Source organism: Electrona antarctica (genome assembly GCF_951216825.1).
Source record: "Electrona antarctica genome assembly, contig: scaffold_403, whole genome shotgun sequence".
Classification (NCBI taxonomy): Eukaryota; Metazoa; Chordata; class Actinopteri; order Myctophiformes; family Myctophidae; genus Electrona; species Electrona antarctica.
The window spans coordinates 42,834-69,255 of NW_027637329.1; the positions used below are offsets into that span (position 1 = coordinate 42,834).

The 26,422-nt window shown below is 42.2% G+C and overlaps 1 protein-coding gene across 1 annotated transcript in view; it reads right to left on the reverse strand.

Moving 5' to 3' along the window:
* Positions 1–26,422, reverse strand: part of LOC306918985 (NACHT, LRR and PYD domains-containing protein 3-like) — a gene marked incomplete at its 3' end in the record, with an annotated part of 96,422 nt that overhangs the window by 41,178 nt on the left and 28,822 nt on the right. The window contains exons 7-10 of the mRNA XM_079531821.1: positions 17,684–17,797; positions 12,108–12,221; positions 6,510–6,623; positions 5,251–5,364 (exon numbers count right to left, since the gene is read on the reverse strand). Of these exons, the coding sequence (XP_079387947.1) occupies positions 5,251–5,364; positions 6,510–6,623; positions 12,108–12,221; positions 17,684–17,797 (456 nt within the window). The remainder of the gene's footprint in view (positions 1–5,250; positions 5,365–6,509; positions 6,624–12,107; positions 12,222–17,683; positions 17,798–26,422) is intronic.

The following is a 26,422-nucleotide window of genomic DNA, read 5'->3' on the forward strand; positions in this document are numbered from 1 at the left end:
CTGGATCAGGCTCTGAGCCACTCTGCTACACTATAGCGCCACCATCAGGCTCTGAGCCACTCTGCTACACTATAGCACCACCATCAGGCTGAGGCTCTGAGCCACTCTGCTATAGCGCCACCATCAGGCTGTGAGCCACTCTGCTACACTATAGCACCACCATCAGGCTGTGAGCCACTCTGCTACACTATAGCGCCACCATCAGGCTGTGAGCCACTCTGCTACACTATAGCGCCACCATCAGGCTGAGGCTCTGAGCCACTCTGCTATAGCGCCACCATCAGGCTGTGAGCCACTCTGCTACACTATAGCACCACCATCAGGCTGTGAGCCACTCTGCTACACTATAGCGCCACCATCAGGCTGTGAGCCACTCTGCTACACTATAGCGCCACCATCAGGCTGTGAGCCACTCTGCTACACTATAGCGCCACCATCAGGCTGTGAGCCACTCTGCTACACTATAGCGCCACCATCAGGCTGAGGCTCTGAGCCACTCTGCTACACTATAGCGCCACCATCAGGCTGTGAGCCACTCTGCTACACTATAGCGCCACCATCAGGCTGTGAGCCACTCTGCTACACTATAGCGCCACCATCAGGCTGTGAGCCACTCTGCTACACTATAGCGCCACCATCAGGCTGTGAGCCACTCTGCTACACTATAGCGCCACCATCAGGCTGTGAGCAGCTCTGCTACACTATAGCGCCACCATCAGGCTGAGAGCCACTCTGCTACACTATAGCGCCACCATCAGGCTGAGAGCCACTCTGCTACACTATAGCGCCACCATCAGGCAGAGGCTCTGAGCCACTCTGCTACACTATAGCGCCACCATCAGGCAGAGGCTCTGAGCCACTCTGCTACACTATAGCGCCACCATCAGGCTCTGAGCCACTCTGCTACACTATAGCGCCACCATCAGGCTGTGAGCCACTCTGCTACACTATAGCACCACCATCAGGCTGTGAGCCACTCTGCTACACTATAGCGCCACCATCAGGCTGTGAGCCACTCTGCTACACTATAGCGCCACCATCAGGCTGTGAGCCACTCTGCTACACTATAGCGCCACCATCAGGCTGTGAGACACTCTGCTACACTATAGCGCCACCATCAGGCTGTGAGCCACTCTGCTACACTATAGCGCCACCATCAGGCTGTGAGCCACTCTGCTACACTATAGCGCCACCATCAGGCTGTGAGCCACTCTGCTACACTATAGCGCCACCATCAGGCTGAGAGCCACTCTGCTACACTATAGCGCCACCATCAGGCTGTGAGCCACTCTGCTACACTATAGCGCCACCATCAGGCTGAGAGCCACTCTGCTACACTATAGCGCCACCATCAGGCTGTGAGCCTCTCTGCTACACTATAGCGCCACCATCAGGCTCTGAGCCACTCTGCTACACTATAGCGCCACCATCAGGCTCTGAGCCACTCTGCTACACTATAGCGCCACCATCAGGCTCTGAGCCACTCTGCTACACTATAGCGCCACCATCAGGCTGTGAGCCACTCTGCTACACTATAGCACCACCATCAGGCTGTGAGCCACTCTGCTACACTATAGCGCCACCATCAGGCTCTGAGCCACTCTGCTACACTATAGCGCCACCATCAGGCTGTGAGCCTCTCTGCTACACTATAGCGCCACCATCAGGCTGTGAGCCTCTCTGCTACACTATAGCGCCACCATCAGGCTCTGAGCCACTCTGCTACACTATAGCGCCACCATCAGGCTGTGAGCCACTCTGCTACACTATAGCGCCACCATCACGCTCTGAGCCACTCTGCTACACTATAGCGCCACCATCAGGCTGTGAGCCACTCTGCTACACTATAGCGCCACCATCAGGCTGTGAGCCACTCTGCTACACTATAGCGCCACCATCAGGCTGTGAGCCACTCTGCTACACTATAGCGCCACCATCAGGCTGTGAGCCACTCTGCTACACTATAGCGCCACCATCAGGCTGTGAGCCACTCTGCTACACTATAGCGCCACCATCAGGCTGTGAGCCACTCTGCTACACTATAGCGCCACCATCAGGCTCTGAGCCACTCTGCTGCACTATAGCGCCACCATCAGGCTCTGAGCCACTCTGCTACACTATAGCGCCACCATCAGGCTCTGAGCCACTCTGCTGCACTATAGCGCCACCATCAGGCTCTGAGCCACTCTGCTACACTATAGCGCCACCATCAGGCTGTGAGCCACTCTGCTACACTATAGCGCCACCATCAGGCAGAGGCTCTGAGCCACTCTGCTACACTATAGCGCCACCATCAGGCTGTGAGCCACTCTGCTACACTCACCCCCCTTTAGACCTCCTCCCACGGGGAAACCCGATCCGGGTCACGGCACCAATGTAACGCCCGGGATTCGAACTCGGATATCCCTTTGGTCTAGTGGTTTAGATGTTGGACTTTCATGCAGGAGACCGGAGTTCGAATCCTGGGCGTTACATTGGTGACGTGACCCGGATTCGAACTTTCCTCTTTTAATTTAAGATGCTGCACTAAATGTAGGAGAGACATTCTGACCTCTGATCAGTAGAGTCTAGTAAAACTATATCATGTGTTGTTTTCTGATAGTTTTACACACTGACCTCTGATCAGTAGAGTGGTGTCCATCTTTGAAGTCAATCCATCCATCCTTAGACCAGTCACTCTTCATGGAGACACAGCTGGGTACAGGAGACTCTGCTCTCTGACGATCAACGCTGAAACCATGACAACATGGAAAATTATACATCACCATGACAACCATCATAAACATAAACAAACATAAACATCATAAACATTACATTTATATCATCACTAGTTGATACACTAGAACTGATTTATGCCAAAGAAGAGAGAAAATAATCAAAAACATCTTAGGTGGTTTCCTCCCTACAGCAACAATATATTAAACCACACACGTCAAAGTCAAACTATCCACATGACAAATGTCAACGTTATGTGAGCTGGGGAGGTACCCAATTTGTATCTCTGTTAAAAACAGACTTATCAGATATTTATTTTATCAATCACCCTTCTATGTTCAAATTAATTGCATTACTAAAATCTGAAAAACAAAAAGTAATCTACAAAGTGGGTGCTGTTCTAAAAAATGTTCTTCCACTTTTCAAATAGTGAAAACCTTTTGATATGTCTGTATGTAATATTGATATGTAATATTGATATGTCTGTATGTAATATTGATATGTCTGTATGTGATATTGATATGTCTGTATGTAATATTGATATGTCTGTATGTAATATTGATATGTCTGTATGTGATATTGATATGTCTGTATGTGATATTGATATGTCTGTATGTGATATTGATATGTCTGTATGTAATATTGATATGTCTGTATGTAATATTGATATGTCTGTATGTAATATTGATATGTCTGTATGTAATATTGATATGTCTGTATGTGATATTGATATGTCTGTATGTAATATTGATATGTCTGTATGTGATATTGATATGTCTGTATGTAATATTGATATGTCTGTATGTAATATTGATATGTCTGTATGTAATATTGATATGTCTGTATGTAATATTGATATGTCTGTATGTGATATTGATATGTCTGTATGTAATATTGATATGTCTGTATGTAATATTGATATGTCTGTATGTAATATTGATATGTCTGTATGTAATATTGATATGTCTGTATGTAATATTGATATGTCTGTATGTAATATTGATATGTCTGTATGTAATATTGATATGTCTGTATGTGATATTGTGTATTGTATTGTATACTTTTTATTGTATACCATTTATGAATCTGTACCATGTGATCATGGTCGTGAGTTAAATAAAATGATGATGATGATGTACCGTCCGTTGAAAATAATGACGTGCTTCTTAAAATGTGAGTTAGATATTAAACTTTATGATTCTATGAGCTGTTTAATCATGTTCCGTATCAAAGTCTAAGGTTGTTTTCAGGCCAATGCAACATGATAACAGAGACAGTAGAGTTTACTGGTTGTAAATCTGTCTGTAAATGTGGGTGCGTCTGTGAGTGGTCGTTGGAGGGGAGGAGAGGTCCTATACGTTTATCTCGGGAGCCAACCGACTGATCAACTAAATATAGAGCTATGATCAGCATAGTGGTCACTGGTCAGCCTTCTAGTTTAAAAGATACAGTTTGACAGGATAGTATTAACATCCTTGACAATGATTTGCATAGAACAGAAGAGCCTATAGAATGTCTAAAGATATTCCTACTGACCAACATCACTAGTTATTGGAAACAACATGAAGACTGTGTGTGTGTGCGCGTGTGTGCACACACACGTGCGCGTGTGTGTGCGTGTGTGCGTGCGTGTGTGCGTGCATGCGTGCAAAATGAACAGCACATACTGCTGTGTCTCCTCACACAAGACAGTGAAATATGGACACGACACGAGTGTCTGTGTGAGTCTGTGTGTGTGTGTGCGTCTGTGTGTGTCTGTGTGTGTGTCTGTGTGTCTGTTTGTGTCTGTGTGTGTCTGTGTGTGTCTGTGTGTGTGTGAACTAACAGAGGAACTTTGCATACGTTGCTGTCGGGAGGAAACCTCCTAACTCCCTTTTTGAGGTTTTTGATTTTATTCCATAAATCAGTGCTATTGAACACTATACAGTTTCCAAAATATTGAACCAAAGGAAAGTAGTTAAAAACGCTTGGGAAAAAACCTCTTAACTCCATTGGACCCTCAAACTGTCTGCTAAAGCAGCTAACTCCACCACCTCTCCCCTCTCAAACTGTCTGCTATAAAGCACTTAACTCCACCACCTCTCCCCCTCTCAAACTGTCTGCTAAAGCAGCTAACTCCACCACCTCTCCCCCTCTCAAACTGTCTGCTAAAGCAGCTAACTCCACCACCTCTCCCCCTCTATATAAAGTCACAACACCAACTTTGATGAGGCTGTATTGCTTTGTATTCAAAATATAAGGTTTTCTTAATTTCCTGAAAAAACATGTTTTTCATTTCCTGAAAGATTTACATTTTGGAGTTAATTGTTTTCTTCCTGACATCAGAGATATGCTCCATGCCTGCCTGTCACTTTTGGAGCAACAGAAAGCTCCTGTTGTACGAGTAAAGAGATTTTGTGTTGTGTATTGTATATTTTAATGTATTGTACCTTTTTTAAATGTTATATTCATGGGTTTTCGATTATTGTTTGTACCCAATGTTTTATACATTTATGTCAAAGTAACTAACTGTGTGTGTCTGTTTTACATTCTCACCTCTTTCTGGAAGACTGGCGTCCATCTTTGAAGTTCATAATTCGACCCTTGGACGTGTCACTCTTCATGGAGACACAGCTGGGTACAGGAGACTCTGCTCTCTGATGATCAACCCTGACAGGAACATAAGGAACCGTTTAATGTTTAGAATGTTCACCACTTCTCTGAAATAAAAAGGCCTGAATGGCCTGGGCACCCCTACCTAATCCATGGAGCAGTGCTCCGTAGATCAGGTGTAGCTAATCAGTGCTGCTGCTCGTACACCTCAGTAATGGCCGCACCAGGGCAACCCTCTGTGAATTTGTCTATAGAGTAATGTCTATAGACAACAGTAATGTTCACTTCTGTGGTCTCTAACATTACACCTAGCTACATGTTTAAGCATTTATTTCACACGTCTTCTGTGGTCTCTAACATTACACCTAGCTACATGTTTAAGCATTTATTTCACATGTCTTCTGTGGTCTCTAACATGATTACACCTAGCTACATGTTTAAGCATTTATTTTACATGTCTTCTGTGGTCTCTAACATTACACCTAGCTACATGTTTAAGCATTTATTTCACATGTCTTCTGTGGTCTCTAACATTAGACCTAGCTACATGTTTAAGCATTTATTTCACATGTCTTCTGTGGTCTCTAACATTAGACCTAGCTACATGTTTAAGCATTTATTTCATGTTGTGTGTGTGTGTTCGTTATCAGTAAAGCAACCTCCTGCTGCCTCCTGCATAGAATGTGCACATAATGCCAGTATGTGCACATTCTAAACAGGTGGTACACATGGGCTGTTGAGTGATAGTCAACGAGCGCTTCCAAACTCCAGCACTTAGAAAAAAATCATCTGCAAGGAATTCCTTGACAGGGAGTAGCTCATAACATGTCTACAGTGGATTTTTATTACACAAACACATTGCAAAAAGAGGATAATTCAAGCTTTCCGTACAGCTGCAATGTTGGTGAGTTTGACGTTATTTAATACAATTAGATAGGACTGTTCTGTTTGGATGAATGGGCTGTCTATGGGAAGTTGCACCTAGGTAGCACCTTGCTGGCAAGATGGCAGCCGTGTGCATATAATCAACAGAAAGCTCCTGTTGTACGAGTAAAGAGATTTTGTGTTGTGTATTGTATATTTTAATGTATTGTACCTTTTTTAAATGTTATATTCATGGGTTTTCGATTATTGTTTGTACCCAATGTTTTATACATTTATGTCAAAGTAACTAACTGTGTGTGTCTGTTTTACATTCTCACCTCTTTCTGGAAGACTGGCGTCCATCTTTGAAGTTCATAATTCGACCCTTGGACGTGTCACTCTTCATGGAGACACAGCTGGGTACAGGAGACTCTGCTCTCTGATGATCAACCCTGACAGGAACATAAGGAACCTTTAATGTTTAGAATGTTCACTGGAGGATTTTACACTTCTGAAATAAAAAGGCTAAAAACGGCCATAGCCGTCATCACAAATGTGATGAGTTCAGCACATTTGGGCAAGTGGCTATGGCTGAATTTATCCCAAGGAGTATTTTTGTGCAAAACTAATGCTTGGAATGGGTTCAGAATCATGAAAACCCCCTTGTTTGACCCCTAGTTTGGCCATAGCCACTTGCCCAAATGTGCCAACCTCATGACATTTGTGATGACGGCTATGGCCGTTTTTAGCCCAAGGAGTGTTTTTTGTGCAAAACTAATGCTTAGAATGGATTCAGAATGATGAAAACCCCTTAGTTTGACATGTCACGTCACATGCTACTTAAAGCATAATGAAATTTAGAACATTTTGCCTTATAATGGTTGTATGGTACTTTCAGCAGCTGTCAACAATTCCCCTAGGGTGGTTGAATATAAACCAATGTGGGATATGTTAGTAGACACCTTTACAAACACATTGGTGACTATAGATATGTTAGTAGACACCATACAAACACATTGGTGACTATAGATATGTTAGTAGACACCTTTACACACACATTGGTGACTATAGATATGTTAGTAGACACCTTTATAAACACATTGGTGACTATAGATATGTTAGTAGACACCTTTACAAACACATTGGTGACTGTAGATATGTTAGTAGATACCTTTACACACACATTGGTGACTGTAGATATGTTAGTAGATACCTTTACACACACATTGGTGACTATAGATATGTTAGTAGACACCTTTACACACACATTGGTGACTATAGATATGTTAGTAGACACCTTTACAAAAACATTGGCGAAGAAAATTCTTGGTAAAAAATGTATTCTCAGATTTGACGTAGGTTTGTAGTAGGCTATGTATCCATACCAGGGGGGGGGGCAGTTTATATACTGTAGGTAAAGCATGATTTGGCCTGTTATTTGATGTCTATGTGTGAACGTGTCTGGAAAGTGCTTCTTACAATGTGACTTAGATATTAAACTTTATTATGAGCTGTTTAAACATGTAGGCTACTGTATCAAAGTCTAACATCAGGTTGTTTTCAGGTCAATGCAACATGATGACAGAGACAGTAGAGTTTACTGGTTGTAAATCTGTCTGTAAATGTGGGTGCGTCTGTGTGTGTGAGTGGTCGTTGGAGGGGAGGAGAGGTCCTATACGTTTATATCGGGAGCCAACCGACTGATCAACTAACTAGAAAAAGTGCCCTTCTGGGCACAGGTCTCCACCAGGAGGACAGGACTGTGTGAGATGTTTGGCAAAATGTTTAGGAGTAATATAAACATGTTTGCCTTTGATGGCAATTGGATGATTTGAGGCATTTTGTTCCAAAAATGTGATTTGCAAAAATCAACCTGTTGGTGGCGCTATAACAGGCCAATTTGAAAAGGGTGGGATATATTCCTCAGCCCAGTAAGAAAATGTGTGAAAGATTTCACGTAAATTGCATGCTGCGTTCATGATTTGAGGCTTTTGTTCAAAACGGGGCAATCTTGCAAACTGTGAAAGCCAATTATAGCCAATTAGGATGGAATATGAAATATCGGACAGATCCGACTTGAGCACATGACCATAGAGATACTGTGTAACGATTTGTGAGATTTTTGGACAGAATCTGGAGGAGTAATATCAAAAAATGTGTTTTACAAAAGTCGGCCTCCTGGTGGCGCTATAAAAGGCAGATGCGGAAAATGCAGGTCAAAGGTTTGTCCTTGGCCTCTAGGGAGTGTGCATGCAACGTTTCACGCAGATCGGTGCAGTTTTAGGTAAAACATGTGAAAAGCTGCCTCATGGTGGCGCTATAACAGGCCGTTCTGGAAAATGCGGGGCAGAGGTTCATCGTTGGCATCCAGGGAGTGTGTGTGCAAAGTTTGGCATCGACCGGGTTAACGGTGCCGGAGATTAGCTGTACACAGACGGACGGAAGGAAGGACGGACGGACACACACACACACACACGGACGGAGTGCAAAACATACTCTCTCCCCATGCCTTGGGCCTGGTGGAGACAAATATAGGGCTATGATCAGCATAGTGGTCACTGGTCAGCCTTCTAGTTTAAAAGATGCAGTTTGACAGGATAGTATTAACATCCTTGACAATGATTTTAAACTATATCATGTGTTGTTTGTTTTACAATGTACTTATTTATTTTGGCTTTTGTACCTTTATTGATAGTTACAGTGATCTGTTAGATGTCTCCAGTGAGGTCAGCCTTGTTCCTATGATGTCACGTTTCTATGATGTCATATCTTATTGTCACGTCACTTATCCAACACTATGTATTCTCTGTCTAGCACAGACTGAACCAGAGAGAATTGGATGGACTCCTTTTCTGCTTTACAGAGAGCACTATGTTACTCACACTACACATCAATATATTAAATCACTTAGATTCAAGTCAAGTCAAATTATCCACATTTCACAGGAGAAATGACATATTTATGTACCGTCCGTTGAAAATAATGAAGTGTTTCTTAAAGTGTGAGTTAGATATTAAACTTTATGATTCTATGAGCTGTTTAAACATGTTCCGTATCAAAGTCTAACAACATCAGGCTGGTTTCAGGTCAATGCAACATGATGACAGAGACAGTAGAGGTCAGGAGGTTTTACTGGTTGTAAATCTATCTGTATTGTTGGAGGAGGGGGGGGGATGCTGGGAAATAACTTGATAACTTGATAAACATGTTAAACATGTTAGTGATGACACGACTGTCAGGGAACTTGCTAGATCTTCTCTGTTTCTAGATATGAAACGGCGTAAAGTGCCGTCCTGGCAGCAGAGGGCAGCAGAGGGCCAGCCTAGTTTCTTGGGGTTTAGAAGAAAGCCCAACCTTAAAATGGACTCATCCTCCTCATTGTCTGCACCATGACCACACTCCACTTACAGAAACACTGTCACATATTCTGAATGGCTGCTATGTATATAAGGGAATGTACATTGCTAGGCACGACAGAATTGTTGACCTATTAGCTAAGGACATACGTATGTTTCATCATCTGCCAAAATGGCACTCACGTGTTTCGACTGCCATGTTCATGCACAATAATGAAAATGATGCCTTTTCAGATGTCACAGCTAATACACCAGATATTGTTGTTGTTGATGAGGACAGTAGAGAAGTGACCATTTTGGAAGTGGCATGTACATTTGACCACAGTCTGGAAGAGGCATTCCTTACCAAGGTGCTTAAGTACCAGCGTCTTAAGGATGCTATTATACAGCTTGGCTACAAATGTAAACTACTTGTGTTGATATCTGGAAGCCTCGGTAATGTCCATAAATCGCGAGGGGCCTGCAGATTGCAGGCAGGCCCAATAAGCCGAGAGCTGATCAGACATCGGCAAAATTCTGTTCAGTGTCTGCAATAATTGTCAGTCGACCATATATGGAGAAGGAGATGCTATCCTGAAGCACTTGTTGTAGAGTTTTACAAGTTTGCGCATCCACTTGCGCGTGTGCGCACGTGTGTATGTGTGCATGCGTGTGTGCGTGCGTGCGTGCGTGCGTGCGTGCGTGTGTGCGTGCGTGCGAGTGAGAGAGTGAGGGAGATGGATGTCTTGTGTTTATAGTGAACTAAAGCCGGTTGTGTCCTCAGTGTGTTTATAGTGAACTAAAGACGGTTGTGTCCTCAGTGTGTTTATAGTGAACTAAAGACGGTTGTGTCCTCAGTGTGTTTATAGTGAACTAAAGACGGTTGTGTCCTCAGCGTGTTTATAGTGAACTAAAGACGGTTGTGTCCTCAGTGTGTTTATAGTGAACTAAAGACGGTTGTGTCCTCAGTGTGTTTATAGTGAACTCTGGTCCCCTGCGTGAAGGTCCAACATCTTAACCACTAGACCAAAGGGATATCCCTCTGGATCAGGCTCTGAGCCACTCTGCTACACTATAGCGCCACCATCAGGCTCTGAGCCACTCTGCTACACTATAGCGCCACCATCAGGCTGTGAGCCACTCTGCTACACTATAGCGCCACCATCAGGCTGTGAGCCACTCTGCTACACTATAGCGCCACCATCAGGCTGTGAGCCTCTCTGCTACACTATAGTGCCACCATCAGGCTGTGAGCCTCTCTGCTACACTATAGCGCCACCATCAGGCTGTGAGCCACTCTGCTACACTATAGCGCCACCATCAGGCTGTGAGCCACTCTGCTACACTATAGCGCCACCATCAGGCTGTGAGCCACTCTGCTACACTATAGCGCCACCATCAGGCTGTGAGACTCTCTGCTACACTATAGCGCCACCATCAGGCTGTGAGCCACTCTGCTACACTATAGCGCCACCATCAGGCTCTGAGCCACTCTGCTACACTATAGCGCCACCATCAGGCTCTGAACCTGCTACACTATAGCGCCACCATCAGGCTGTGAGCCACTCTGCTACACTATAGCGCCACCATCAGGCTCTGAGCCACTCTGCTACACTATAGCGCCACCATCAGGCTGAGGCTCTGAGCCACTCTGCTACACTATAGCGCCACCATCAGGCTGTGAGCCACTCTGCTACACTATAGCGCCACCATCAGGCTGTGAGCCACTCTGCTACACTATAGCGCCACCATCAGGCTCTGAGCCACTCTGCTACACTATAGCGCCACCATCAGGCTGTGAGCCACTCTGCTACACTATAGCGCCACCATCAGGCTCTGAGCCACTCTGCTACACTATAGCACCACCATCAGGCTCTGAGCCACTCTGCTACACTATAGCGCCACCATCAGGCTGTGAGCCACTCTGCTACACTATAGCGCCACCATCAGGCTGTGAGCCACTCTGCTACACTATAGCGCCACCATCAGGCTGTGAGCCACTCTGCTACAATATAGCGCCACCATCAGGCTGTGAGCCACTCTGCTACACTATAGCGCCACCATCAGGCTGTGAGCCACTCTGCTACACTATAGCGCCACCATCAGGCTGAGGCTCTGAGCCACTCTGCTACACTATAGCACCACCATCAGGCTGAGGCTGTGAGCCACTCTGCTACACTATAGCGCCACCATCAGGCTGAGGCTCTGAGCCACTCTGCTACACTATAGCGCCACCATCAGGCTCTGAGCCACTCTGCTACACTATAGCGCCACCATCAGGCTGTGAGCCACTCTGCTCCACTCACCCCCCTTTAGACCTCCTCCCACGGGGAAACCCGATCCGGGTCACGGCACCAATGTAACGCCCGGGATTCGAACTCGGATATCCCTTTGGTCTAGTGGTTTAGATGTTGGACTTTCATGCAGGAGACCGGAGATCAAATCCTGGGCGTTACATTGGTGACGTGACCCGGATTCGAACTTTCCTCTCTTTTAATTTAAGATGCTGCACTAAATGTAGGAGAGACATTCTGACCTCTGATCAGTAGAGTCTAATAAAACTATATCATGTGTTGTTTTCTGATAGTTTTACACACTGACCTCTGATCAGCAGAGTGGTGTCCATCTTTGAAGTTCATAAATCCTCCTATAGACTTGTCACTCTTCATGGAGACACAGCTGGGTACAGGAGACTCTGCTCTCTGACGATCAATGCTGAAACCATGACAACCATCATAAACATTACATTTATACATCACCATGACAACCATCATAAACATAAACAAACATAAACATCATAAACATTACATTTATATCATCACCATGACAACCATCATAAACATAAACATAAACATCATAAACATTACATTTATATCATCACTAGTTGATAAACTAGAACTGATTTATGCCAAAGAAGAGAGAAAATAATCAAAAACATCTTAGGTGGTTTCCTCCCTACAGCAACAATATATTAAACCACACACGTCAAAGTCAAACTATCCACACGTCAAAGTCAAACTATCCACACGTCAAAGACAAACTATCCACACATCAAAGTCAAACTATCCACACGTCAAAGTCAAACTATCCACACGTCAAAGTCAAACTATCCACACGTCAAAGTCAAACTATCCACACGTCAAAGTCAAACGATCCACACGTCAAAGTCAAACTATCCACACGTCAAAGTCAAACTATCCACACGTCAAAGTCAAACTATCCACACGTCAAAGTCAAACTATCCACACGACAAAGTCAAACTATCCACACGACAAAGTCAAACTATCCACACGACAAAGTCAAACTATCCACACGTCAAAGTCAAACTATCCACACGTCAAAGTCAAACTATCCACACGTCAAAGTCAAACTATCCACACGACAAAGTCAAACTATCCACACAACAAAGTCAAACTGTCCACACGTCAAAGTCAAACTATCCACACGACAAAGTCAAACTATCCACACAACAAAGTCAAACTATCCACACGTCAAAGTCAAACTATCCACACGTCAAAGTCAAACTATCCACACGACAAAGTCAAACTATCCACACAACAAAGTCAAACTATCCACACGACAAATGTCAACATTATGTGAGCTGGGGAGGTACCCAATTTGTATCTCTGTTAAAAACAGACTTATCAGATATTTATTTTATCAATCACCCTTCTATGTTCAAATTAATTGCATTACTAAAATCTGAAAAACAAAAAGTAATCTACAAAGTAGGAGCTTTTCTGAAAAATGTTCTTCCACTGTTCAAATAGTGAAAACCTTTTGATATGTCTGTATGTAATATTGATATGTCTGTATGTGATATTGATATGTAATATTGATATGTCTGTATGTGATATTGATATGTCTGTATGTGATATGTCTGTATGTAATATTGATATGTCTGTATGTAATATTGATATGTCTGTATGTGATATTGATATGTCTGTATGTGATATTGATATGTCTGTATGTGATATTGATATGTCTGTATGTAATATTGATATGTCTGTATGTAATATTGATATGTCTGTATGTAATATTGATATGTAATATTGATATGTCTGTATGTGATATTGATATGTCTGTATGTGATATTGATATGTCTGTATGTGATATTGATATGTCTGTATGTGATATTGATATGTCTGTATGTAATATTGATATGTCTGTATGTAATATTGATATGTCTGTATGTAATATTGATATGTAATATTGATATGTCTGTATGTGATATTGATATGTCTGTATGTGATATTGATATGTCTGTATGTGATATTGATATGTCTGTATGTAATATTGATATGTCTGTATGTAATATTGATATGTCTGTATGTAATATTGATATGTAATATTGATATGTCTGTATGTAATATTGATATGTCTGTATGTAATATTGATATGTCTGTATGTAATATTGATATGTCTGTATGTAATATTGATATGTCTGTATGTGATATTGATATGTCTGTATGTGATATTGATATGTCTGTATGTAATATTGATATGTCTGTATGTAATATTGATATGTCTGTATGTGATATTGATATGTCTGTATGTAATATTGATATGTCTGTATGTAATATTGATATGTCTGTATGTAATATTGATATGTCTGTATGTAATATTGATATGTCTGTATGTAATATTGATATGTCTGTATGTAATATTGATATGTCTGTATGTGATATTGATATGTCTGTATGTAATATTGATATGTCTGTATGTAATATTGATATGTCTGTATGTGATATTGATATGTCTGTATGTAATATTGATATGTCTGTATGTAATATTGATATGTCTGTATGTAATATTGATATGTCTGTATGTGATATTGATATGTCTGTATGTGATATTGATATGTCTGTATGTGATATTGATATGTCTGTATGTAATATTGATATGTCTGTATGTAATATTGATATGTCTGTATGTGATATTGATATGTAATATTGATATGTCTGTATGTGATATTGATATGTCTGTATTGATATGTCTGTATGTAATATTGATATGTCTGTATTGATATGTCTGTATGTAATATTGATATGTCTGTATTGATATGTCTGTATGTAATATTGATATGTAATATTGATATGTCTGTATGTAATATTGATATGTCTGTATGTAATATTGATATGTCTGTATGTAATATTGATATGTCTGTATGTAATATTGATATGTCTGTATGTGATATTGATATGTCTGTATGTAATATTGATATGTCTGTATGTAATATTGATATGTCTGTATGTAATATTGATATGTCTGTATGTAATATTGATATGTCTGTATGTAATATTGATATGTCTGTATGTAATATTGATATGTCTGTATGTAATATTGATATGTCTGTATTGATATGTCTGTATGTAATATTGATATGTCTGTATTGATATGTCTGTATGTAATATTGATATGTAATATTGATATGTCTGTATGTAATATTGATATGTCTGTATGTGATATTGATATGTCTGTATGTAATATTGATATGTCTGTATGTAATATTGATATGTCTGTATGTAATATTGATATGTCTGTATGTAATATTGATATGTCTGTATGTAATATTGATATGTCTGTATGTAATATTGATATGTCTGTATGTAATATTGATATGTCTGTATGTAATATTGATATGTCTGTATGTAATATTGATATGTCTGTATGTAATATTGATATGTCTGTATGTGATATTGATATGTCTGTATGTGATATTGATATGTCTGTATGTGATATTGATATGTCTGTATGTGATATTGATATGTCTGTATGTGATATTGATATGTCTGTATGTAATATTGATATGTCTGTATGTGATATTGATATGTCTGTATGTGATATTGATATGTCTGTATGTGATATTGATATGTCTGTATGTAATATTGATATGTCTGTATGTAATATTGATATGTAATATTGATATGTCTGTATGTAATATTGATATGTCTGTATGTGATATTGATATGTCTGTATGTAATATTGATATGTCTGTATGTAATATTGATATGTAATATTGATATGTCTGTATGCAATATTGATATGTCTGTATGTAATATTGATATGTCTGTATGTAATATTGATATGTAATATTGATATGTCTGTATGTAATATTGATATGTCTGTATGTAATATTGATATGTCTGTATGTAATATTGATATGTCTGTATGTAATATTGATATGTCTGTATGTAATATTGATATGTCTGTATGTGATATTGATATGTCTGTATGTAATATTGATATGTCTGTATGTGATATTGATATGTCTGTATGTGATATTGATATGTCTGTATGTAATATTGTGTATTGTATTGTATACTTTTTATTGTATACCATTTATGAATCTGTACCATGTGATCATGGTCGTGAGTTAAATAAAATGATGATGATGATGTACCGTCCGTTGAAAATAATGACGTGCTTCTTAAAATGTGAGTTCGATATTAAACTTTATGATTCTATGAGCTGTTTAATCATGTTCCGTATCAAAGTCTAAGGTTGTTTTCAGGCCAATGCAACATGATAACAGAGACAGTAGAGTTTACTGGTTGTAAATCTGTCTGTAAATGTGTGTGCGTCTGTGAGTGGTCGTTGGAGGGGAGGAGAGGTCCTATACGTTTATCTCGGGAGCCAACCGACTGATCAACTAAATATAGGGCTATGATCAGCATAGTGGTCACTGGTCAGCCTTCTAGTTTAAAAGATACAGTTTGACAGGATAGTATTAACATCCTTGACAATGATTTGCATAGAACAGAAGAGCCTATAGAATGTCTAAAGATATTCCTACTGACCAACATCACTGTCTACTTCACTAGTTATTGGAAACAACATGAAGACTGTGTGTGTGTGCGCGTGTGTGCACACACACGTGCGCGTGTGTGTGCGTGTGTGCGTGCGTGTGTGCGTGCATGCGTGCGTGCGCGCGTGCGTGCAAAATGAACAGCACATACTGCTGTAGCCTGGCTAATAAGCCAGACTAATATCACACAACACTGTCGCGGTATATCAGTCTGGGCTGGCTCCACTTGGATTTCATTTCCCGGGGAACATTTTCTCTTCGACGCAATTGGTCAGAGCTACTGTCAGTCAAAGGTCTCAAGCATTGAACGTCACTGTACCAAAGCCCGCCTATATTGCATACCGTGTCCCGATTGGTCCGACCTGTTCTCTGCTGTAGGAAAGAGGCGTGCTACTGAGCCTCGCCAGACCGTAATCCGCTGGTAGGCAACTTTTTTTTGCCAACGGCTGATTCGGTCTGGTGTATTAACCAGGCTAATACTGCTGTGTCTCCTCACACAAGACAGTGAAATATGGACACGACACGAGTGTCTGTGTGAGTCTGTGTGTGTGTGTGCGTCTGTGTGTGTCTGTGTGTGTGTCTGTGTGTCTGTGTGTGTCTGTTTGTGTCTGTGTGTGTGTCTGTGTGTGTGTGAACTAACAGAGGAACTTTGCATACGTTGCTGTCGGGAGGAAACCTCCTAACTCCCTTTTTGAGGTTTTTGATTTTATTCCATAAATCAGTGCTATTGAACACTATACAGTTTCCAAAATATTGAACCAAAGGAAAGTAGTTAAAAACGCTTGGGAAAAAACCTCTTAACTCCATTGGACCCTCAAACTGTCTGCTAAAGCAGCTAACTCCACCACCTCTCCCCTCTCAAACTGTCTGCTATAAAGCACTTAACTCCACCACCTCTCCCCCTCTCAAACTGTCTGCTAAAGCAGCTAACTCCACCACCTCTCCCCCTCTCAAACTGTCTGCTAAAGCAGCTAACTCCACCACCTCTCCCCCTCTCATGGAAGTAATTGACAATATATAAAGTCACAACACCAACTTTGATGAGGCTGTATTGCTTTGTATTCAAAATATAAGGTTTTCTTAATTTCCTGAAAAAACATGTTTTTCATTTCCTGAAAGATTTACATTTTGGAGTTAATTGTTTTCTTCCTGACATCAGAGATATGCTCCATGCCTACCTGTCACTTTTGGAGCAACAGAAAGCTCCTGTTGTACGAGTAAAGAGATTTTGTGTTGTGTATTGTATATTTTAATGTATTGTACCTTTTTTAAAGTTTATATTCATGGGTTTTCGATTATTGTTTGTACCCAATGTTTTATACATTTATGTCAAAGTAACTAACTGTGTGTGTCTGTTTTACATTCTCACCTCTTTCTGGAAGACTGGCGTCCATCTTTGAAGTTCATAATTCGACCCTTGGACGTGTCACTCTTCATGGAGACACAGCTGGGTACAGGAGACTCTGCTCTCTGATGATCAACCCTGACAGGAACATAAGGAACCGTTTAATGTTTAGAATGTTCACCACTTCTCTGAAATAAAAAGGCCTGAATGGCCTGGGCACCCCTACCTAATCCATGGAGCAGTGCTCCGTAGATCAGGTGTAGCTAATCAGTGCTGCTGCTCGTACACCTCAGTAATGGCCGCACCAGGGCAACCCTCTGTGAATTTGTCTATAGAGTAATATCTATAGACAACAGTAATGTTCACTTCTGTGGTCTCTAACATTACACCTAGCTACATGTTTAAGCATTTATTTCACATGTCTTCTGTGGTCTCTAACATTACACCTAGCTACATGTTTAAGCATTTATTTCACATGTCTTCTGTGGTCTCTAACATTACACCTAGCTACATGTTTAAGCATTTATTTCATGTTGTGTGTGTGTGTTCGTTATCAGTAAAGCAACCTCCTGCTGCCTCCTGCATAGAATGTGCACATAATGCCATTATGTGCACATTCTAAACAGGTGGTACACATGGGCTGTTGAGTGATAGTCAACGAGCGCTTCCAAACTCCAGCACTTAGAAAAAAATCATCTGCAAGGAATTCCTTGACAGGGAGTAGCTCATAACATGTCTACAGTGGATTTTTATTACACAAACACATTGCAAATAGAGGATAATCCAAGCTTTCCGTACAGCTGCAATGTTGGTGAGTTTGACGTTATTTAATACAATTAGATAGGACTGTTCTGTTTGGATGAATGGGCTGTCTATGGGAAGTTGCACCTAGGTAGCACCTTGCTGGCAAGATGGCAGCCGTGTGCATATAATCAACAGAAAGCTCCTGTTGTACGAGTAAAGAGATTTTGTGTTGTGTATTGTATATTTTAATGTATTGTACCTTTTTTAAAGTTTATATTCATGGGTTTTCGATTATTGTTTGGACCCAATGTTTTATACATTTATGTCAAAGTAACTAACTGTGTGTGTCTGTTTTACATTCTCACCTCTTTCTGGAAGAGTGGCGTCCATCTTTGAAGTTCATAAATCGACCCTTAGACTTGTCACTCTTCATGGAGACACAGCTGGGTACAGGAGACTCTGCTCTCTGATTATCAACCCTGACAGCAACATAAGGAACCTTTAATGTTCAGAATGTTCACTGGAGGATTTTACACTTCTGAAATAAAAAGGCTAAAAACGGCCATAGCCGTCATCACAAATGTGATGAGTTCAGCACATTTGGGCACATTTGGGCAAGTGGCTATGGCTGAATTTATCCCAAGGAGTATTTTTGTGCAAAACTAATGCTTGGAATGGGTTCAGAATCATGAAAACCCCCTTGTTTGACCCCTAGTTTGGCCATAGACCCCCTAGTTTGGCCATAGCCACTTGCCCAAATGTGCCAACCTCATGACATTTGTGATGACGGCTATGGCCGTTTTTAGCCCAAGGAGTGTTTTTTGTGCAAACGAAATGCTTAGAATGGATTCAGAATGATGAAAACCCCTTAGTTTGACATGTCACATCACATGCTACTTAAAGTATAATGAAATTTAGAACATTTTGCCTTATAATGGTTGTATGGTACTTTCAGCAGCTGTCAACAATTCCCGTAGGGTGGTTGAATATAAACCAATGTGGGATATGTTAGTAGACACCTTTATAAACACATTGGTGACTATAGATATGTTAGTAGAGACCTTTACAAACACATTGGTGACTATAGATATGTTAGTAGACACCTTTACAAACACATTGGTGACTATAGATATGTTAGTAGACACCTTTACAACACATTGGTGACTATAGATATGTTACTAGACACCTTTACAAACACATTGGTGACTATAGATATGTTAGTAGACACCTTTACAACACATTGGTGACTATAGATATGTTACTAGACACCTTTACACACACATTGGTGACTATAGATATGTTAGTAGACACCTTTACACGAACATTGGTGACTATATATATGTTAGTAGACACCTTTACAAACACATTGGTGACTATAGATATGTTACTAGACACCTTTACACACACATTGGTGACTATAGATATGTTACTAGACACCTTTACACACACATTGGTGACTATAGATATGTTAGTAGACACCTTTACAAACACATTGGTGACTATAGATATGTTAGTAGACACCTTTACACACACATTGGTGACTATAGATATGTTAGTAGACACCTTTACACACACATTGGTGACTATAGATATGTTAGTAGACACCTTTACAACACATTGGTGACTATAGATATGTTAGTAGACACCTTTACACACACATTGGTGACTATAGATATGTTAGTAGACACCTTTACAAACACATTGGTGACTATAGATATGTTAGTAGACACCTTTACAAACACATTGGTGACTATAGATATGTTATTAGACACCTTTACAAACACATTGGCGAAGAAAATTCTTGGTAAGAAATGTATTCCCAGATTTGACGTAGGTTTTAAGTAAGCTATGTATCCATACCAGGGGGGGGGGAGTTTATATACTGTAGGTAAAGCATGTTTTGGCCTGTTATTTGATGTCTATGTGTGAACGTGTCTGGAAAGTGCTTCTTCTTACAATGTGAGTTAAATATTAAACTTTATTATGAGCTGTTTAAACATGTAGGCTACTGTATCAAAGTCTAACATCAGGTTGTTTTCAGGTCAATGCAACATGATAACAGAGACAGTAGAGTTTACTGGTTGTAAATCTGTCTGTAAATGTGTGTGCGTCTGTGAGTGTGAGTGGTCGTTGGAGGGGAGGAGAGGTCCTATACGTTTATCTCGGGAGCCAACCGACTGAACAACTAAATATAGAGCTATGATCAGCATAGTGGTCACTGGTCAGACTTCTAGTTTAAAAGATGCAGTTTGACAGGATAGTATTAACATCGTTGACAATGATTTTAAACTATATCATGTGTTGTTTGATTTACAATTGACTTCTTCTTTTTTTTGCTTTTGTACCTTTATTGATAGTTACCGTGAAGAGAGAGAGAGAAGAGTTTGAGACGTGTGGAGCGTTGTCCCAGTAGGGAGAAGAGTTTGGGACGTGTGGAGCGTTGTCCCAGTAGGGAGAAGAGTTTGGGACGTGTGGAGCGTTGTCCCAGTAGGGAGAAGAGTTTGAGACGTGTGGAGCGTTGTCCCAGTAGGGAGAAGAGTTTGGGACGTGTGGAGCGTTGTCCCAGTAGGGAGAAGAGTTTGGGACGTGATGTATATTTTGATAGCTTATGCATCTCAACATATGTCATAATCGTACACATAACACTTGCAGGGTGCAGGTCTCATGCCTGAGTGGAAGGTTCATCCAGTATAGCAGGTCACTAAAAGTGGCCCAGGGACACTTTGGGTAGTCAGCTATCTTAAATAACAGCTGTAAGCCCATCCTGCTATAGAATAGACTCAGTGACTTTTACCACCCAAGGAATGCTTTCAACAGAAAGACCCCTGTGGTGACTGATTGCTGACTCTGTGGTAGCTTGTTGACTAAGCCTTGAGGGTCAACAACACACACACACACACACACACACACACACACACGCACGCACGCACACACACACACACGCAGGAACAGGGTGACACCCACATGTTAAGAGTGTATAAGACAGGTAGGGGATCAGTAGAGGGGAGTGAGTGAGTGAGATACAGAGAGAGACAGAGAGAGAGAGACAAGGGGGGCCCTGCTTGAGATGCAGGCCTCAATACGATGGAACGATGATATCTGTAACCTGTCTGTAACTGATTGCTGACCAATAAACGGAAATAAGGATTATGTGCCTGCTTGGAACTCCATAGTCATTTCAAACAGCAACTTAGTAAAATCTCCACAGAACCCTGAAGAAAAGACACATCACAATGGCGCCAGACGTTGGAGGGTGGTTGGTGAGGAAAAGTCTGGGGATTTTCTGCGCCACGCGAGACGGACCTGCGTATCTGTGGATTTTTTGTTGCTTTTGACGTGACTTTGGATGGGACCTGGGACTGAAGTTAGGATGATGGAATAGGTTTGTGATTCTTGTGTTAAGCGTACGTGTTAGGGCCATGGTGTACATCTGGACGCTGTGTTAGGCAGGTTATTGGTTAGGTTGGTAATTAGGTTCTTGGAGTCTGCTTCTGTTAGGGAGTTGACAGAGTTTAAGTGTTAAATGGTAGTGTAGCTTTGTGAGTTGGGGTTGAATGCCGCATGCTGGGGAGGCCTTTTTCTTTGTCTTTGCGACAGAACGGGGGAGGATTTTATGCTTTAGGCTTGGGTGTTATTATTTGGGTTGGCCTATAGTATTATTTTTTCTTTTAGGTATTTCTGAAGCATGTGGAACATGTTTCTGAGGGGGGAGTAATATAGATATTAAATTGGGGATTTAATTCAGGTTAAATTGGCTTTAATTTGGGGTTCAAGCTTAAATTAGAGTTTAGTATGAGAATACATTTCTCATTGTAAATTATCACATTTAGGATATTTCATTTATCCTTTGTAAAATTAGATAGGTTAATTTGGATTGTTAAGCCTAAAAGTTTTAGTCAAAAAAAAAAGATATAGTCTGCAAAAGTAAGTTGACCTTAGGGACAAAACTACAGCAACTGTTGCTTACATGTACCTGTAAATGAGGACAGTGAGTGACGTGGGTGTGAAATGATCAAGGGGGGTCTCTTCCCTAAGTCAGTGAGTTGCTAGTCTAAAAAAAATATGTAGAGGCATTTCTGTTTATTTTTATGTGTAGTTTGTCTTTCTCATTTCTTTATGTTACATTTTCCTGTGTGGCTGGTGTGACAGAGAAAGTATTGCATGTTTTCCTTGGAGTGAGTTTGTAGACTATCTACTCATTCTTTGGGGCTAGTATGCAAATGAGTATGCATGTTGGTGACTGTGTGAGGTGAGAGGAGACTGCAGTCAGAGTACAGAGTGTGTCACCCAGAATTTATGACAGTGAGTGAGATTATCTACAATTTAGTAGTTATGGCCGCAGAGGGTACTCCAGTGCACATTGTGCAAAACAAATTCTCATCTAAGAATATTCCCAGAATTTCAGAAAAATGGCATCAGATTCAAGTAAAAATAGGTCGACAGCTGAGAACGAGTCATATTGACAGTGAGGAGATGAGCAGGAAATTGTCCGTACCATTGTCTCCTGTGTCAGTACTGCCCGATGAGAAGATTTCCGCTGATTGCAGCACAGACAACCAGTGCATTGACACTGAGGGGCACAGCAACAACTCAGCACAGACTGAGGTGGACAACAGGGACGTGAGAACATCTGAGCAGTCAAAACCTGGGCTACAAGCAGACTGTATTAAAGAGGAGCTGGGATCGGTCCGGCGCCTGAAAAGGGACTTGATCAGTGAATTGACTGTGTCGACGAGGGCACACAGACATTTTCTGCGTATGATTGAGACGCAGTTGAATGAACTTTCAGTGAGGGAGAAACAGTTGATCGGTGATCTCAGTGACAAGGCTGCACACAGCCACAGTTTACATGGAGGTGATGACATCTACAGAAGGACAGCAAGCCCCAATCCGGCCATGAGCGGCAGCAACCTGTCACAGGAGGAAGTGAGGGGGGACGCTGTCATGATGCTGAACTCTCTTGGCGATAGTCTCACTGTTCTTCATGGGCAGATTTCTGAGGCGGAGAAGAGTTTTCGGGAGAATATTGAGGATTCAGCCGCTACTACGTACCTGGCGGAGCGTTTGGCTGGATTGGCTGCTCAAGAAAAAGACTTGGTTCAATTGTACAATGACCATTCTGATGCGTTGAAAGAGCTGGAGAGCAAACACTGCCGTGACAGAGCTGCTGGACGCACGGAGAAACGTGTGTTACCGAGTCACGACAGGCAGAGTGGGAGTAAGAGGAAGTACTTCAACAAAAGTGATGAGGATTTTGAACAGGACAGCAGTGATTGCGAGAGCCATTCCGGCACTCGCACACGTTCAAGCCGGAGACGTGTGAAAGACTCCAGGGGGGCCTTGAACGAATGCCCATGCAGATCAAAGAGGCCCACACCTGACATTGATGATAACTGCCCCAGGATGCTCCCGGTGCTGGGGAAGGGCAGACATATGGAATACAAGCCATGGGCGTCCGTCGACATGACTGACATTGTGCGTCAACTTCCCCTTTTGCGGGATGGTGCGCACCGCTGGATATCGAAGTTTGAGGACCTTTTGACTGGGACAGAGCTAACTGTGGGTGACTTAAAACAACTTCTGGCAAATCTGATTGACATAGACGGCCTAGATGACATTCTTGTCCGTGCGGGACTTCGACTGTACGCAGGCACGACGGCTGGAGACGCAGACCTTTTCTTGAGTCACAGAGGAGCACTATGGCGTGCGCTGAGAGTCTTGTACCCCACTGTCGTACATCCGGATACGATTACGATATCTCCGCTGGGGGTCTCCGAACCGCCACGTAAATATGTCGCCCGCGTGTGCCAGGAATGGATGGATGCCACAGGAAAGGACCCTGAGCGTAATGATCTTGAACGGTCTATTGTCTACTCAAAAATTGAACAAGGTCTTCCTGAGAAAGTCAGGGCCAATCTGCAGACAGTGGTTGGCCTGGCGAAATTGCCCCTTGCTCTGTACGCGGATCACATTGTACACTGCGTTGGACTTGCTCGCAAGGAGGCAGATGAGCAGGAACAAAGTCACACAGAAATGGTTCGACTGCTGACCAAGACCCAGTTGGAGGGCGCACAACAGATCATACAAGCGGCTGTCGTGACAGCTGGGGTTGAGCCCCAGGCGGCTCTTGACCTACCCAGTGCACCCAGGGTTGACAAGACTCAGCCCGAACAGTTTCGTCCACATAATCCCAAGCCGAGTGGACCACGTTATTACACAGGCTGTTATAGGTGTGGCGATGTGACGCACTTGCAGCGTTTTTGCACGGCTGTTTTGCCGAACCGTCCGCTGCCACAACAGTGGGAACCTCCACAACCACTTCTGCCATGGAGAGTACGAGAGACGCAGTGGGAGAGGCCGCAGTGGGAGAACCCGGCACAGCAGAGATGGCAACAATGGGGATGTCAGCCACCTGTGCGACCCTATCAGGGGGCAGTGCAGCCACAGACACGTCACAGCCCGGAAAGCTGGAGGATGAGAGGTGTTTGCCATAAATGTGGGATATATGGTCATTTTTCTGGACAATGTGATCAGAAACCACAATGGGAAACTTTGAGGGAAGTCAAGTTGACCGGACCTCATGGATGAGAAGGACAGCTAAAGGAGAAGTGCCATGCTCTTCTTTTGACAGTTGACTTGACACGCCCCTCTCTATTGAAATGTGTGTGTGAAAGGGGACACCGCCTGATTGAGTGCATGAGTGAGTGAGACGAGGGGGGTCCCTCTCCCCTCTCTGTTCGACTGTGTGAAGTGAGTGAGTTAGGTGAGTTATGTTTGAAGGGTTGGAAAATAATACTACTACACTGTGGTAGTATTTTGAATCAACTCTGTATGAGAGTGTGTACAGGCAAGGGAACTTCTCATTGAAAAACGCATAGCAATGGTAGACTTGTCTACGGTTGATCTTTTTTATTTTGGTGGTGGATTTATGGCTTGGTACACCTGTCACAGGTGTCAGAAGAAACGTACAGTATGTTTGCCAGGCCATATGAAGCTTGAGTTTGGGGTAGACACCAGCCAGGGGTTTCAATGAGAAGGTCACACAAGCCTGGGAGTGTTTGTGGTGTGAATTAAATCACGAGAATTGATTGAGAATAATGTATGTGAGTGAATGAATGATTGAATGTACTTCATACTAGACTTACTTCAAAAAGGTTCTAGCTATGTCCGGTGAAATATTGCTAGTAGGAGCCATTCTAAAAGTGATAGTTAAATGAGTAAATACTTACAGAGCTACGTGTGAGGAATTGCAATGACAATTTTAGCATGCTCTGACGGAATGTGCTTTAGGGGAAAGAGGGGGGAGAGAGCAATTTCCTTCTCACCCTAAAATAAATACCTTGTTTAGTTTCAGATAACAGGGAGAGGGCTTTAGGGACCTCCTGTGGACCTCCTGTCCTGTCCTGTCCTGTCTTTACCTCCTACCTCTGTTTGACCCGCTGTGAGCTGTTTATTGGGGGTGCTATTTAGAGAAAAAGATGGGAAGAAAGTCTGCTTTTGGAGTCTGATGTCAACAAGTAGATCGCAATTAAGGACTACATTTGTAAGGGAGACCGTTAAGTATTGGTTTTAGTCAAAAGTGTCTGTTTGTGTGTAGGGTAATGGAGGCGACGGCTGACAGCCTTACTACATAACGGTGATCACAGGAATTCGCCACCCTGTGTTCTGAGCACAAGACTTGCTGGTAGCATACTGAGGGGGATTTGACCCATATCTCTAGGAGTGGAAGTTTTAACCGGGGGATCTAGACCCACGGTTGAACCTTTCAGGGTTAAAGCAAGCCAGCCCCTCAGCTCAAAACACCTGTCCATCAAGCAAAAAGAGTGAGATTAATGCCAGAGAGGTCATCTTAGTGACCAGTAGCTTGTAGTGTCATCAATATCCTAAGAAATGATTGGGGATATTTGTGAGAGACTTCTGTAGAGGGAGCCTGCATGTTTCCTATTAATAGGTGTGGACAGCGCCTACAGGAGGTCATCCCGAGGGCAGAGAGTCCAGGGGGGTGTCTGCGGCAGCTGT